Source organism: Sparus aurata, chromosome 23, assembly GCF_900880675.1.
Source record: "Sparus aurata chromosome 23, fSpaAur1.1, whole genome shotgun sequence".
Taxonomy (NCBI): Eukaryota; Metazoa; Chordata; class Actinopteri; order Spariformes; family Sparidae; genus Sparus; species Sparus aurata.
The window spans coordinates 22,671,853-22,687,404 of NC_044209.1; the positions used below are offsets into that span (position 1 = coordinate 22,671,853).

General features: G+C 38.9%; 1 protein-coding gene and 1 long non-coding RNA gene across 3 annotated transcripts; both read right to left on the reverse strand.

Moving 5' to 3' along the window:
* Positions 1 to 469: 469 nt before the first annotated feature.
* Positions 470 to 3,413, reverse strand: LOC115576010 (uncharacterized). Of its 2 annotated transcripts, XR_003982759.1 has the most exons (3): positions 2,824 to 3,413; positions 2,480 to 2,574; positions 470 to 1,110 (listed from the first exon to the last, which is right to left on the reverse strand). It is a non-coding gene; the product is annotated as an uncharacterized LOC115576010 (long non-coding RNA). The 2 variants fall into 2 exon arrangements; XR_003982758.1 differs by having other exon boundaries at positions 470 to 2,574.
* A 1,350-nt stretch (positions 3,414 to 4,763) lies between these two features.
* On the reverse strand, positions 4,764 to 13,495 carry arf2a (ARF GTPase 2a). The gene is made up of 5 exons (XM_030407965.1): positions 13,363 to 13,495; positions 8,279 to 8,433; positions 8,055 to 8,165; positions 7,798 to 7,922; positions 4,764 to 7,004 (listed from the first exon to the last, which is right to left on the reverse strand). Exons 2-5 carry the CDS (start codon positions 8,421 to 8,423, stop codon positions 6,843 to 6,845), a joined length of 543 nt encoding a protein of 180 aa, XP_030263825.1. The 5' UTR covers positions 8,424 to 8,433; positions 13,363 to 13,495; the 3' UTR covers positions 4,764 to 6,842.
* Positions 13,496 to 15,552: the final 2,057 nt, after the last annotated feature.

Here is a 15,552-nt window from a genome sequence, read left to right on the forward strand (position 1 = left end):
TCTGCCCTTCCACATAAGCCTCAACATGGAGGTGCACAGAAAAACCTGCACACAGAGATCAATACTTTCTGTTCGACTCTCACCACCCGCTGGAGCACACGCTGGGGGTCATCAGAGCCCTAAACCATCGGGCTGAGACCGTGCCCACTAATTCAGAGGGTAAGGAGAAGGAACAGAAGCACATCAGGGGAGCACTTAAAACCTGCGGCTACCCAAACTGGACCTTTGTCAAAACCTCTAAAAGATCCAGAGCAAACAGAGAGGAGGAGACGAAAAAGACTCAACATCATTCCTTATTATTCGGGAATATCTGCAAAACTCATCTTCAGTAAACACCACATCCCGGTTCACTTCAAACCTACCGACACTCTGAGGCAGAAACTTGTCCATCCTGAGGAAAGTACACCCAGGCATAAACAGAGTGATGTAGTTTATGTTGTTCAATGCATCAGAATTTGTCAGGCAATGATATTTTGCATTAGAACCTTTAATCTGCAATAGACAAGGTTTACCAGCGACTCAAGCTGTCAGATAAATGTAGTGGAGAAAGGTAGTACAATATTTGTCTAAAGAAGTGCAGAGAAAAGGAAGGTAAGGAGATTTAAAGTACCTTAATGATGATTAATGGAGGACCTGGACACTCACAAGTTAAAACAATATGTTCACATAATAAATCTAATAAAACAGAAGGATGAAGGAAAAATACAGCAAACAGGAATTACATGTTATATACACATGTGGTGAAATAATATAACATTGTTCAAACTAATATAATACAACAGTGACTACTTTTATTGGCAAAGCTTTTATTCATATTAAACAATCTATCTTCTTTTGTCACAGGCAGCAGACGTCTCTCTTCGACCAGCTGACCGCAGATTCAGTGTGTTTTATGAAACTGAAGAGTTCTTTGCCTCGGCGTTAGTCCACTGCCAATCAATTGGACAAATTCAGTGGTTTCCATGGCGATGCAAAAAGGCTAGAGATGACTCGTCTTTATGAAAAGGTGCAGTCACTGGTGAACTCTGTTTCCGTGTGTGGGTGGATGGACAGGGTTTTAAAATACCAAGCCTCGGCCACGGGCACACTGCTGGGCACCGTCTGTGACTTCTGCAGGCCAACAAAGGCAAGTGACCAGTGATGCTATACATACGGGCATTGAGCATGTATATGAGATGATGCAGTGGATCATAAAGACTTACCGCAGTACACCGAAGGAACACATTTCTATATTAACACCCATAAAGAAAAAGAACTTCACACATGGAAGTATATATTTATTAAAAAAACTACCTTTTTTTTCTTTATTGTTGCTTAAAACTCACACCAGGCAAAGATCAAGCTGATATGAGATGCTGGAGAATGTATATGTGAGTACTTCTTCACCTACTCCCTCCACACTTACAATTCATTGCCAATATTCCAATCAGTAAAATGAGCATTATAACAACATTAAACTCCAATACAAATTCTTATAATAGTAGAAGTACAGTGAACTGAAAAGTACTAGTTCTGGAGAAAAATGCACCCTGGGTGATTTATTATTGTAGGTGATATTATCAGTTTGCATTAATGAAATGTAACTTAGTGCTGCGCTTAACTACAATTTTCAGGTACTTGTACTTTCCTTGAGTATTTTAATTTTTGACTACCTCATACTTCTACTTCACTACGTTTTATTGAGGCAAATATTGTGCTTTTTACTCCACTACATTTAATTGATAGCTTCAGTTGCAGGTTGCATGCTATATCAGAGCTAAAGTAGCATATTTTGAAATTAATTTATTTTATCAGCAATCTGATTAAAAAAAAGACTTATTCCTACTATCACAAAATGCTGAATATGCTATCTGATATCGGCTCATAGTATACTGTATACACACAATATCTGACACTTTAAGACTTTCACTCAGGACTGTTAATATTCACATATTTTGTTTTACTTATGACACCACTGAAAGATTGTTAATAGTTATGCATCACTTCTTATGCCTTATTTTACTGTTGTAGCAGGTTGAGGTGGAGGTATTAGTTATTGGGACATATACTTATTCATATATATATACAAGCAAGTAGTTTACTCCAGTGATTCCAAATTAAGGAGTCAGGGATAGAGCAGGGGTCACAAGATAAATCACGAAAGTTTGAGATGATTAAGGTGGGAGTTTCTGCTCAGAAAATGGGTTTTCTTGTTTTTACATATATATGTATATATATTTTTTTCTAATCTTTGCTTTTCCTGTGAAATATTGGATCATTAGGCCTCAAACAGTTCAAAAAGAATGTGAAACCCTACTTTAATTTGAACAATGCATCAAGTTTTAAAAGCTTATATAATGTTTTAAATGTATAATCATGAACTAAAAAGTCAGAATGCACCAACGCTGTCAAATAAATGCAGTCAAAGAAGAACAGCACAATATTTCCCTCTGAAATGTAGAACAGACATGCGAAGTAGCATAAAATGGAAATACTGTACCTCAACGCTGTACGTGAGTGAGCGTGCATGGTTACTTTCCACCACAGGAGGTAGAGGTCAAAGAAGAAACAATGTCACTGCAAAGAGAGATGCTGCTGAAAAGGGGGACAAGCACAGCTGGGTGAGCGAAGGGTTAACGTGCTGCGAAACTACAGGGTGTGATGTCACACATCGAGGTGAGATTTAGTGGATCAACGTGCCAAAGGTCAAGTGTATCTCCGTGAGTGTGATCCTGCAAATCCCATCAGAATTATGTCAGGTCCATTTCTGCTGTTCTCTGAGAGACTGGGATAGATCGTGGCAGGAGAGATTGACAGAAAAAAAAGATGATCGCCTCAACTCACCTTGAATTACAAATCAGGATCTTTCACATAAAAAAATTTGCCGGATCAGGTCTTGTAACTTAGACGTAAAGCACAACTGGCAGCCAGTGCAAGTGGAGGAGGGATGTGATCACAGGCTGACCTCTGTTCAATTAAAGAACCAAGAGGCAAAATAAACGTGGAGCCACTCCCTCATCCCTCTGCACTGTATCACAGTCCACGTCTTGTCTCCTGCTCCCCGTGTCTACTCAGTCTCTCTCTATAAATACATAAGGTGCTGTTTCCAAGGTAACAACTCTATGGAGAATCGGCCACCTGAAATCTAGATGGAGCGGAAAAAAACGGGTGAACGGGGGTCTGCAGGCTATTGGATCGACAGGAGAAGACCCTCATCTTCACTGCGTCACCATCTGTCCAGCTCTGTCCCCTGGGACTACAGTCTTCATTAACCCAGTACAAGCTGTACCTTAGACCACTTGTGTCAGGAAATAAATGTCTAAGATGGGTCACATTAGTGTCTCTGGTGTTTGATCTGGAGCTGAATGGCTCATTTTAAATATCTAATGTCACCTAATTCTCAGCTCTAAATCCTGGAATAATCCTGCCGACATGGTCTTGCGTAAAAGTCCAGAGCAGGAAGATCTCACTTAGAGGGCATTTTGAAGACATGGAGAATTCAGTTAAACACATCCGACATTTGACATCATTAAACATATTGACAAAGTGCCTGTATTATTAGAGTGAAAATCACAAATAACAACTGTAGAATCTGAGGCGGTAGTGACTGACTGTACCAACAAAGAGCCCCTTTGATATCAGTGTCCTGGTGTGGAGATGAGTCTACCTGCTAACGACGGAGAGTATATTTACCTTTCTGGTGAATCATTTCCCGTTTGTTAGTTTGTTAATTTTGAAAGTCAATGCAGGAGGCGTCCCCCTCTCTGACATACTTGTGTGTATTTAGAAGTGCTCAATGCCCTCCAGTGGTCACAGCGTGTCAGTTCATCATTAGGTTATACTGGTCTATTAAGGAATATGTATATATCTGTAACGACCTGCTCATCATTTGATCAGGCGAGAAGCTTGAGTAAACAGATGGTTAATAAAAGTTACTGTTTATTGTTTTCCAGTGGTCACAGCTAAAATCTGTTATCAAACAGTCCTTTAGACGGATTATTTGTCATTTACATGTATAAATATCAAATAATATCCTGATATTATAAACTGTTATCAAAACAATATAAACTCCTACACTATGTAATGCACCCCAGTGAAGATAGAGGATTAAATGCTACTTAAACTGAATGTGAGCAGAATATTCATTTATTATTTTATTCAATATATTAAAATAATATTGGTATGTTAAATTATGTGAGCTTGTTTTAGAATGTAATCTAAGTACGACTTTATCCAATTAAACCATAAAGAGGGTGAATACGATATGGTGGTGATTACAATCATTCTAAGTGCTACATCGTAGGAAACAACGGTAAAACAATTCTGAAACTCTGATCACTCACACTAGAACTACCACGACCTTGATGACAGAGAATCTCAACCAACAGTAGCAATTATTTGTACATTGCAATGGGATTTAATAGGAAACATCATTTTTGCATCACAATTTTTAATTTGCACAAAAAAAAAGAAAAGTGAAATCATGATGATGTGACGTTTGTTGGAGTCTTCACCAAACATGTTTTCTTACATCAGAAGAACATTTGCAATCCAGGACATCTCTGCAGTGCTTCATTGTCTCACACACTCTACATTAATCAAAAGAAATTGCAGCTTCTTGCAATTTGGAGATTGCATTTAGCTATACTGCGATTTCAGTCATATTTTGATTAATTGAGCGGCCTGAAGTGTAAAGGAATTCAATGGATGACATTCATCACTGAGCACAGACGTTCATTTCTCGTATGAATACATTTCATGTTAATGAAAAGGCGATGAAGATGTACAATAGAGATCTCTTTATTATAGTGCATTTATCAGATGTTACAAGATGAGTTTAAAAAAGCGCAAAAGGTAATCAAGAAATACATATGCACATACCTTGTCATTTGTACAGAAACGATCTTGAAAATTAAAGCTTCACATCTGAACAAGGGTAGGTGGATGTCAAGTTAAAATACATTTTCTTACAGATTATATACACATTTGTAATTCTTGCTGCATACCAGATCATGTCACTTATCCTATGAACTCTACAGATGTTTACTTAACATACAAAGGACAAAGAAAGCCCAAAAGAAGAGTCAATCAGTTACTCAAACTTTTCAAGAAAACACCTAAATGTCCAGTTGTAGAAACAAAAAAAGGGGAAAATTAAGTCCTTTAGAGGTCAGTGTTCATTCAGTCAGGACTGTGCACAGTTCAAGATGATAGAAGAGCCTTGGGGGGGATGGATATGTTGGAAATGGTCTTGTTACTGGGTTAACTGTTGCAACATTCATACTTGCACACTTAAACTGCTGGTTTAGAGCAACATGAAAGGTTATTGTTGAAGTTCTTTGCAAAGGCTGATGGATAAACCGCAGTCTTCACATAGGCCTGTGTTGTTCAAGCTGATGATGCTGTGTAAATGGCATCAGAGGGAGATGTCAATTACCCCAGGGGAAGTGCCCGAGCTACATGTAGGAACAAGACCATGAAGCATAGAGGAAGCATTTACAGTGCTGATTCGTACAGCAGGCCAGCGCAAACACTTCCAGTTCAACTGTACCGTCTATCACAACGCTGACAATTTGTTCAAGAGCACGTGTGTCCTCACAAGAACAAAGGAGGCAGGCAAATCCAAAACTGAACCACACACAACAAGCCCTTTCTGAATGCAACCAATTGGTCCCGAGAGCATTTTACTCGAAAGACTGCACACCTGGCACGTCAGCTCACGCTTAAATAAACCAGGTCAAGTACATTTACAGTAACGTAAAAAAACAACAAAAAAACAGACCCTTACTGAAAGAACAACATAGAGAGAAAGACCAGTAGTAATTAAAAAGCCAGAGTGGGAGCAACTCTAAAAAGGCCTCACTGTTTTAGTGGACTGGATGTAGCTGAAACTCACACATTCACCAATGGTGTCATACTTGACAGACCCCCACACGATTTAAACATGAAGCATTTGTTGCCTTTTCTAGACCCCGACATGATGGATAGTTTAATCTCCGTCAAAATAAATATTAGTCAAAACCATGACGTGGGGGGGACTCATCTACAGAAACCAGGGCACTATGTAGTTTCAAGAAATTCTAACTGTTTTGTAAATATTTACAAAATGAATGATATGATACGCACTTAAATATTTTTTTCTTTTTTTTATGAATAAACAAGCTTTTCTCAGAGGAAAATAAGGTCCCCAGAACACTGTTTGAAACTAGAAAGGTGGCGGGGTCCACCAAATATAAACAAAGTAAAACAGTACAAGACTGTGTTGACCTTTAAAGTCAGTCTGTTTATTCAGTCATGAAAAACAAGAGTATTTTTTATTTAGGCATAACAAAAATCAGTGTGCTTCTGATTAAAATGTCTTCCCTAAAACTACATAGTGCACCTTTAAACTAAGAATCTGAAGAGTTGAACTGTTGAGAGAAGCTGAAGCAGTCATCACCAAAACTCATTTTCAAAAGAATGAACTGCTCTGGGATGTCAGGTACTTTATTGTATCAAACATGACACGGTTACACTGTGTGGCTTCTCAGAGTGAATTAACTGTTGTCAACAAGGCCTTAATGTCACTAGCAGATGTAAAAACTGAATGAGTAGCTGTTGAGACCAGTGCCTTTGGATGTGCTGAGAGTTAACTGTTTTCAAGGCACAGCAGGGCTGCTCCCACTCAGCTCACACACATATTCATTCATCCTAAAATAGTCATTCAAACACACCCACACACAACACAGAGATGCTGGGAAGCACTGGCCAACAAGTCCAACGCTCCAGGTGAAAGAGAAGAAAGTAGAGGAGAGTCAGACCAGGACCAGTGCTGCCTCCCATCACACTGCAGACAGATGACAGACAGGAGGTAGAGTGATGGATCATTTTTGGCCCTTAAGCTGGTTTGAAAGCCAGTCTAGACCCTCGTAGAGACCGTCTCCACTAGTAGCGCACGTGGCCTGGATATACCAGTGGCGGTTTCGCAGGGAGTGCAGGCCAAGCTTGTCTGTGATCTCAGCTGCATTCATGGCATTGGGCAGGTCCTGAGAGAGCAGAAAACACAACACTTAATTTAAACAGCTTTGTATTAGGCCTGGGCAATATGGCTTAAAAGTCTATCACAACAGTGAAGTTAATTTTTGGTCGATATCAATTTTTTCAAAACGTGATTTTTAATGACCTGATCTCTGTTTATAATTTTCCACGACCATGCGAATTGGGTTGAGTTTAATTCAACCATTTTATCAGAACACACTGGTAATATTGTCTAGTTGGTTGTTAAACAATCAGCCAGTGGTAGAGCTTGTACGGTGGATTGTAAGCCTTGGTTGTCCCGATGGTCACACCAACCACTTTGACTGTTGTAACTGCAACGTCTCTGTGCTCATACGTAGAGCTAACAGGCTGGGCGGCAGAGCAGCAGCAGCCTGCCCTGCAGACGGTAAAAAGCCCAGTGAGACTCCTCCAGTGAGGAGCAGCTCGGAGGATGAGTGAAACCAAGAGGGGCAGCAGATGACCAGGACGGACGGCAAGGTCAGCGAATTTGCCGTCATAGCTGTAGCTCCATATCAGATTGAAGTCTCTAACAGAACCACTGTGCGAGTTAACCATTTGATTCAAGAAGTGAACAGAACTGATAAAGCAAACTATAGAAAACTATCGAGTTTAAAAGAATCATGAGTATTTGCGGACTGAACCTTTTGGTGGCAAGCCCACATCTCTAATCTTTATGACGCAGCTACCATCTTTGTTTCTTTAGTAGAGTTCTTCACACATCAGTGGCCAAGTGATGGAGACCAAGTTCCATGTTTTTTAACCATACTGAGTCAAACTCACCTGTTTGTTGGCAAACACAAGCAGCACAGCATCCCTCAGCTCATCCTCAGCCAGCATTCTCATCAGCTCTTCCCTTGCCTCACCAACTCGCTCTCTGTCATTACTGTCCACGACAAAGATGAGGCCTGAAATTGGAAAAGCATGCATTAGCCAACATTTAAACAATTTCCCCCTCGGGGATTAATAAAGTATTCTGATTGAGCTAAAGCTTGTACAACAGACTTGAAGAGATCTAGAATCATCAGGAAGACTCTCACCTTGTGTGTTTTGGAAGTAATGCCTCCAGAGTGGCCTGATCTTGTCCTGACCACCAACATCCCACACTGTAAAACTGATGTTCTTGTATTCTACCGTCTCAACATTAAAACCTGCAGATTAAAGTGAAAATAAATAGATGAGTTGTTGCACTGTATGGTCATTTATTCCCATTCACTTAGGTGTAAGCTACAAATTTCTTATCAAGATGCAGGAGATGACTCACCGATGGTAGGGATTGTGGTAACAATTTCTCCCAGTTTGAGCTTGTACAGGATGGTGGTCTTTCCAGCTGCATCCAGTCCTACCATCAGGATCCTCATTTCTTTCTTTCCAAAGAGATTTTTAAATAAGCTTTGAAAACTCCCCATCTTGGCTCACCTGCAGAAAGACAAACAATATTAAGTGCTTAGGTCCCTAAAAGTATGGATACCATATGGCGAAAGAGAGATGTTAATTTTCCAGCTTTGGAAGCTCATCTCGTATAAAATGGCCTACACAAAACCAAAATCATAAAAATTTACGTCAATGAAAGCTGATGGTTAGGTCTACTGTGTCTCAGCTGCACAACACAATAGACAGCATAAACTGGAGGTCAAGAGGCCAGGTTGGATGACAAATGCAATCACTTGCATTTAACCTCCATCACTGTCTGTTTGTATGGTCACATTAGCCTACGCAGTTTATGAATGAGTAGGAGCCTGGTTTAATTATCCTTTAGTCTATAAAAGTTCTAAAATGAGAAATGTATATCATAAAATCTCATATGCTTTAATGTCAGATAACATGAAGTATTTAATTTACAAAGACCCGAAACTGATAAAGTTACTGCAATTCTTTGTAAGAAGGAATTTAGTACCAAGAATTTTTAACTATAATGTTTAAAGCTCTAAATGACCAACACATTTTTTTCATTATCTGATTTCCATCCAGACTGACCCTCACACTCAGCAGATTCTAAATCCTTTATAGGTATGATCACAGGAAAATGAAACAGGATATAAACAATCAATATTGTCAGTATATTCATCGAGTTGCTCAATGGCCAACTGTGGGTTTTCCTCAACCTACCACAAGCTTATACTCCAATCGTTTCAAGATTTACACAATTTTTGTTGACAACTACACACATCGTGCCTCAGCTTGTTCTGCTCAGCTGTGTGTTAAATGCACAGGCTGAGAATGCAATTGTGATGAGCACCATCAAGTAAAAGAGAGCACATTCCTCCAGTTCAGAAACAGCACGAATAGCATCATGCATAGCAAGTGAAAAGATTATGTACAAATTGAGGGGTAAACCTGGAGAGTTTCAAAAGATCTGGGGTGGTTTTCTAACATATGTGGACACAGAGTTCACAATATAGTAATCTTTTATATTTAAACAATGTAATGTAATTGTTAAACATGTTTATTCAACATTTAGTGCCGTTTCTAGCTTTATTTTTTTTGTTTTAATTTTCTTTTCTACCTCTCTCTGCAACACTCTTGTTTTAGGCTATTCTTGTTTTTGTTTGTTTGATGATATACTGAAGGTTTGTATTTATTCTTACTTATTTGACTTGGAACACACTCTGTAGGAATGTATGGTCAGACCTGTAAGGGTGGGTTGAGTGGGAGGGTGGTATGGGCTGATCTGGTACCTATTTGATGTATTGTTGTCCTTTGATTCAGCTCTAGGGTTGTTATGTAAAAAATCCAATAAAGACATTGTTGAAAAAAAAAAAGAAACAGCACAAATGAGGAACTTGGATGACAACATGCCTTCTGGCTGTGTTGGATTCTGGACAACTGCATCTATTGTCAGTGAAGAAATTGCCATCACTGCATTGTGTGCCACAGATCTGTATCTACATGATTGCTGGCTGACATGTAAAAGGGCCAGTCTAGGAAAAAAGCCTGTTTGTTTTAGTTCTGGATGAAGACACCAAAACTAGCATTTTACCAATTATGTATTCAGTTAAACTGTAGATGTACAGGAATACATACAGTACACCACAGTCTACTGTAGGGCTGCACTTTTAATTAACAGAGAAAATTTTTGATATCAATTAATTAAAATGTCTGGTTTATCAAGTGTCACGATTAATCCAAACCAAAGTGGACATCTCTTTTTTGTTGGACCAATAGTCCAAAACTTATAGCTATTCAGTGAATAGTTAGGGTTGTGTTCCAAGATGTCTTAATGGATCCGTATTGGTTAAAATAAAGCTGATTAAAATGATTCTGTTCTTTACTATACCAGCTATGTTTTGTACACTCAGCCTGCTGCTCTCCATATTGACAGCTGGCTCTACAGTGTAGCACTTGCATGATGAGCGAGAGCAAATTTCAATGTATTAATGTAAAAACTGATTTGGTGGCACTGACTGTGTTCAGACACCAGGGTTGGCAAAATAGAATAAAAGATGAATAAATGAAAAGATGACGCTGTTATCTCACCTCTACATTGTTATCAAAGAGCCATGTACAACACTTAGCTGATAGATTATATTAATCGTCCATTAATCTGCCAAATATTTTCATAATTCATGGTTAAGTCTATAAAATGTCAAATAATTGTGAAAAATGCTTATCACAATTTCACAGTACCCAAAGTAACATCTTCAAATTGTTTATATTTTTCCTAACCATTAGTCAAAAACCCAAAAGCTTTTCGTTCACAATCATATATGATGAATAAAATCAGCAAATCCTTACATTTAAAGAACCTGGAATCTGCCAATGTATGACATTTGTACTTGAAAAATGACTGCAACATATAATTGATCATCAAAAGAGTGGGTGATTTGTATCAATTGACTAATTGCTACAGCTCCACAATGCAATATTTCAAAATAACTTCTGACACTACAGTATGTACTCATGACCTTAGCTGAGGCTTATCATGTGCCAACCACATTTCAAGCTCACCAATCCAATCTCACTGAAACCATTATAGAGGTTGAAGAAATGCATACAGACTGGTTCAACTTGATTATCTTATGTGCACACAGCACCAGCAAGTTAAAATTTCTAAAGTAAAAACCTTATTCATGTCAGATTCTTCAACATTACATAATTTCCTTGTGAGTGTACATAGCAGGTAAAACAGTGTGGTAATATCACCAAACTTGTGTGATTGCCCCACCTGTGATCAGAATGCAATGTGGTGAAATGCTAAGGATTCATTAACAGGGAGGCTCAGAGTACTTGAAGGGGCTACTACCAACTTCATCCTCAGCTTTTATGATGCATCTATGCTTTGGTTTAACACGACAAAGAGTAGATCATGTGATCATGTGACATAAGCACATTATTTTTAATGACACTGTAAATGTGCCAAATAAAAGCTCACACTGACTATTACATTTTAAAAAAAAAACAGACTAAAGACAGGAACACCTTAAAGACAACATTAATCACTTTGGTGCAACACATTTAGCAGAGACCTGGCCTGTTTATCCAGGTGACAGCATGACAAAGCAAGCAAACAACCTCGCTTCTGCTCTCCCCATTATGTTTTCAGTAATCCAAACAACCCACACACAAAGCTGTGCGAGGTAATTAGCAAAAGCATAATCAAGTATACAAACAATATGATATTAGGATTTGCTAACTGAATTTTAATTTGCTAAAGTAAATACAAGACTAGTCCTTTCTGTTGCATTTAGGATTCTGAAGACTGATGACTGTAAACTGCAGCCCTGTGATGTAGCACAGCCAATTATAAGTAAGTTGAGGCAAACTGTCAAACACAATGGCCACACAACAATGGACCGAGCTCACATCTATTAACACACAATACAGTAAGACCAGACAAGGAGCACCTGGAAGGATATTATACCCAAGGCTAAATTTGTGTTCACATTAGTGAAGCTTCGACACGTGCCAGGTAACACAACCAACAGCTGAAGTTATGCCCCTTCCAGCGGACGACCATGGGACATTATTTTGGGAAAAAAATATGTATGGTAGTGAATGAAGGGGGCAGACAAAGTTGTGATTCTGTTTGAATTGTGCAATGAATTACACACATGATGTTTTTATAATTTGAATTTTGCAATTTTTCAACTTCAAAAGTCACAGTCATCTAATCAAACATGTTGTCAACAAAACCCTTATCCTAAACCTTGTAGAGCTGGTCCTATATATTATCTTGCTTGCAGAACTGATAAATTCTCCTTTCACATAACTGCAGTTGTCAATATGACCAGATTTATTGTGATTTTCACAGATGATAATGCTTTTTTGGGGGGAACATATACATTATCTGACTTCTTTTTTTCTCACCAGCATTAATATTTAATATAATTTCGTGTTTTAATAGTCAAATTCTCGATCTGTCATTTAGGGTAAGGCATGGGTTACACATGAGGATGTGCTGTTAAACAGCCCCTCCTTTGAGTAAACATGAATGACTGGTTCTTGTTAACGCAACAAGATTAAGGAAGTAGTCATCGAGTTTTTTGGATAGTGTTACAAATACGTATTCACAGTCTGAGATCATTTAAAAGCTTGTGAAAACATAGGGTGCAGTGTAAAAATGTAGCGTTTCTTTATTGACTAAGAACATACACCTACATTTACAGCAGACGCATAAACTAAAAAGGCATCATCTGTTTTCCACTACTAAAACTGATCCTTTGGATTACTTTGGTTACTTGAATCCCCCACCCAAAGCAATATGCGAACATCAACATCTTTACCATCACCTTATTGAAGTTACATATTTGTTGACACTCAGGTACTTTGAATGAAGTGTACTATCCCTTATCGGTAGCGGTGAATTAGTCTGTAGTTGGGTAATTCAATATATTTAAACTGGCATTATCAATGAGCTAATATTAGGTATAGGGTTAAGCATCTATTAAGTTTTAGGTTGCTTGCCACAGAGCAGGAAGAGGAGTCGGCGTTAGCCCTGTACCCAAATGGAAGCTCGTTAATGTTAGCTAACGTTTCCTCCTAGCCTAGCTAGCTAGATCTTTCAGGAAACAATGATGAACGTTAAGGTTAACCAAAATAGCGCACAGAAACATAACCCCGTACAAACAAAGATGAAACTGTCTTATAATTTATCTGACTATTATTTAATATGAGTATATACTTTGAAGTAAAATGTTGAAAACTTCCTCATCACAGTCGTGCTAAAGTTAAACTGCTAAGGAAACCGCTAACCAACTGTCCCAGGTGTCCGGCTTCAAGCTTCCACAACTCAGAGGAAAGTGTCACTGTAAGGAAACCAAAAGACTCATTCGCTCCATCCTTATTAAAATTAAATTAATATCTATGACATACCTATATTAAATGTCCCCAAATAATATGTATAGATACCTTTTAGTATTGCTTCTTGATCCTTCGCCGCTTGTCCTGCTCAACAACAAAATGGCGTTTTCCGGCGTCGTCGTCGTCGTCTTCTTCTTCGTCATCGCAAGCGGCCCTTTCTTCTTCGTGGCGTTTCAACGACGGTGGCGGACGTCAAACGGTGCAACAGCGACACCAAAGGGTACGGAGCGGGCGTGCGACAGTCAGCGTTGTAAAAGTGTCCCCAATAATAATTTTACTTGAGAAAAAAATGGTAACTCTCATTCAATTTCATCTTTATTTGATATTTTTAGTTACTGGCTACTTTGCAGATTACACCCTGCGTCAGAGCCAGAATGGAGCGCTATGAAACACATTCATTTTAATCGGCAATTGAGAAAAAAACACTGAGTCTGTTGATAGGAAAAGCTTGATAAACATTCACAGTGAAATCCTGTCAGTGTAAAATATCTTTGAAGCTTTGCCCATTCTAACATAAGCCAATGCAAACAAATGTTTTGTTTAATATACTTTTTAATGTGATGTGTTAGAAATACCAAACATCTGTAACTGTGACGGTAACTGATTTGTATCTGGAACCTAACTTGACCTGACAGCTGCTTTTAGGACTTCATCCGACAACAGTGAAAACAATCAATTAGTTTTATTCTGTATCTCCTTCCAAGACTAAAGCAAGTGCCAAATCATTTTGTCTTGGCAAGTCGAAAAAATTCAAGTCACGTTGGTGTCATGTTCAAAACAAACGGGACAGCATGTCAACAGAATAACCGCTAACTGCGGCTAAATGTAGCTGCTGTGCTAGTTAGCTCAGTTAGCCGTGCAGCTGGTGGTCCGCACTGTGAGCTTGGAGCACTGAAGCTTGTCATTGCTTCGACTAGCACATTACCCTCTGGGGGGGAGGGACAGGCTAAGCTAGCTAGCTGGTTAGCATGCCAGCTTCATCATAATGTCAAAACTGTTTTTTCACATTCTTTTTTTATTATTTTATTCAACTTTTAATGTTTTAAACTGAAATTCTTACATATTGCACTTTTACGGTGAGTCAAGTCCCAAGTAGAGTCTGAAAGTTTATAAAAGCTTATTTCTTGATTTCATCTCAATAAAATAAACAACCCCTTAATTTTTTTACTGTCGAGAAAAAACAAAACAGCTATTGAGTCGACTTGTGCCTGAGTCCAAATCTCTAGTCTCTCTAGTCCATGTTCCCCGATTGAGTTTCTATATTGAATCCACTAGATGGGGCTCTGTCCATGGTTGGTGCTCTTTAAATGAAGGTTGACAGAGCATGGAGTGAAGTTTGATTGGAAGAACAGACCAGAAGGCCTTTAATAACACACTGCATATTTGTGTCCTTTAATCTCCAACTTCATGGATCATTTATTTCTCATCCATAAGGTTCTCTAGAAGGCTTTAATTTGTTCTTCGAAGTTGATGGAGTCATGCTGCCTGTCACAATGATTATAGCTAGAATAGGGAGATTCTCTTTTTACCTCCACCAAGGAGTTTATGTTTTCACCTGTGTCCATTTTGTAGGTTGGTTGGTTGGTTGGTTGGTTTGTCCGGAGGATTACACAAAAACTACCAAACAGATTCCTACGAAACATGGATAGAGGACGAGTCTCGGCCCAGAACAGACCCAATTAACTTTTGGTGCTGGAATGTTTTTGTTAATTTCTCAGGAAATAATGAATGTATCTCGATGAAAAACAATCTGGCATATTCATGTGACTGTTATCTATGACTGAGTACAATTTCATGTGGATAAAGGGGAACATTGGGTCTTAGTGGAGGTATGCGCTCTTCTGAGTGCCATTCTAGTTTTATATTTTTTTCCTCCCCCTCGGTCAGGGATGCAACCTGTTGCTCACAGACACTCCAGAGTGGATGTTTGCCGCCATTCCGGGTTAAACTTGAGGTCTGGTAGGGGGGTCACCACCACGGTGTTGACTGCTGATCAGAATGTTAGAAAATCAGTGGCTGCATAAGGAGTTGAGACAGATCATATAAAATGGGCTCCGTCTGATGTTTTGATTCCAGCCCATAACCAGGATGACTACACACCTGGACATACTGTGATGGGCATCCAGGTGCATTAGAGGTGTCTATATCACAGCAGGTACATCGAGTCATTTTGCAGCTTTGACTACCTGGGTGGCGTTGCAGTGGGAGGGAACATACAGTAACAATATTGGAGAATCC

Excerpts from the sequence above, each read along its gene's own strand:
- arf2a (XM_030407965.1), bottom strand. The coding sequence starts at position 8,423 with ATGGGGAGTTTTCAAAGCTTATTTAAAAATCTCTTTGGAAAGAAAGAA. Across the intron at positions 7,923-8,054 it reads TTACTTCCAAAACACACAAG|GCCTCATCTTTGTCGTGGAC; the intron begins GTGAGAGTCTTC and ends TTCCAATTTCAG. Across the intron at positions 7,005-7,797 it reads TTGTGTTTGCCAACAAACAG|GACCTGCCCAATGCCATGAA; the intron begins GTGAGTTTGACT and ends CTGCTCTCTCAG.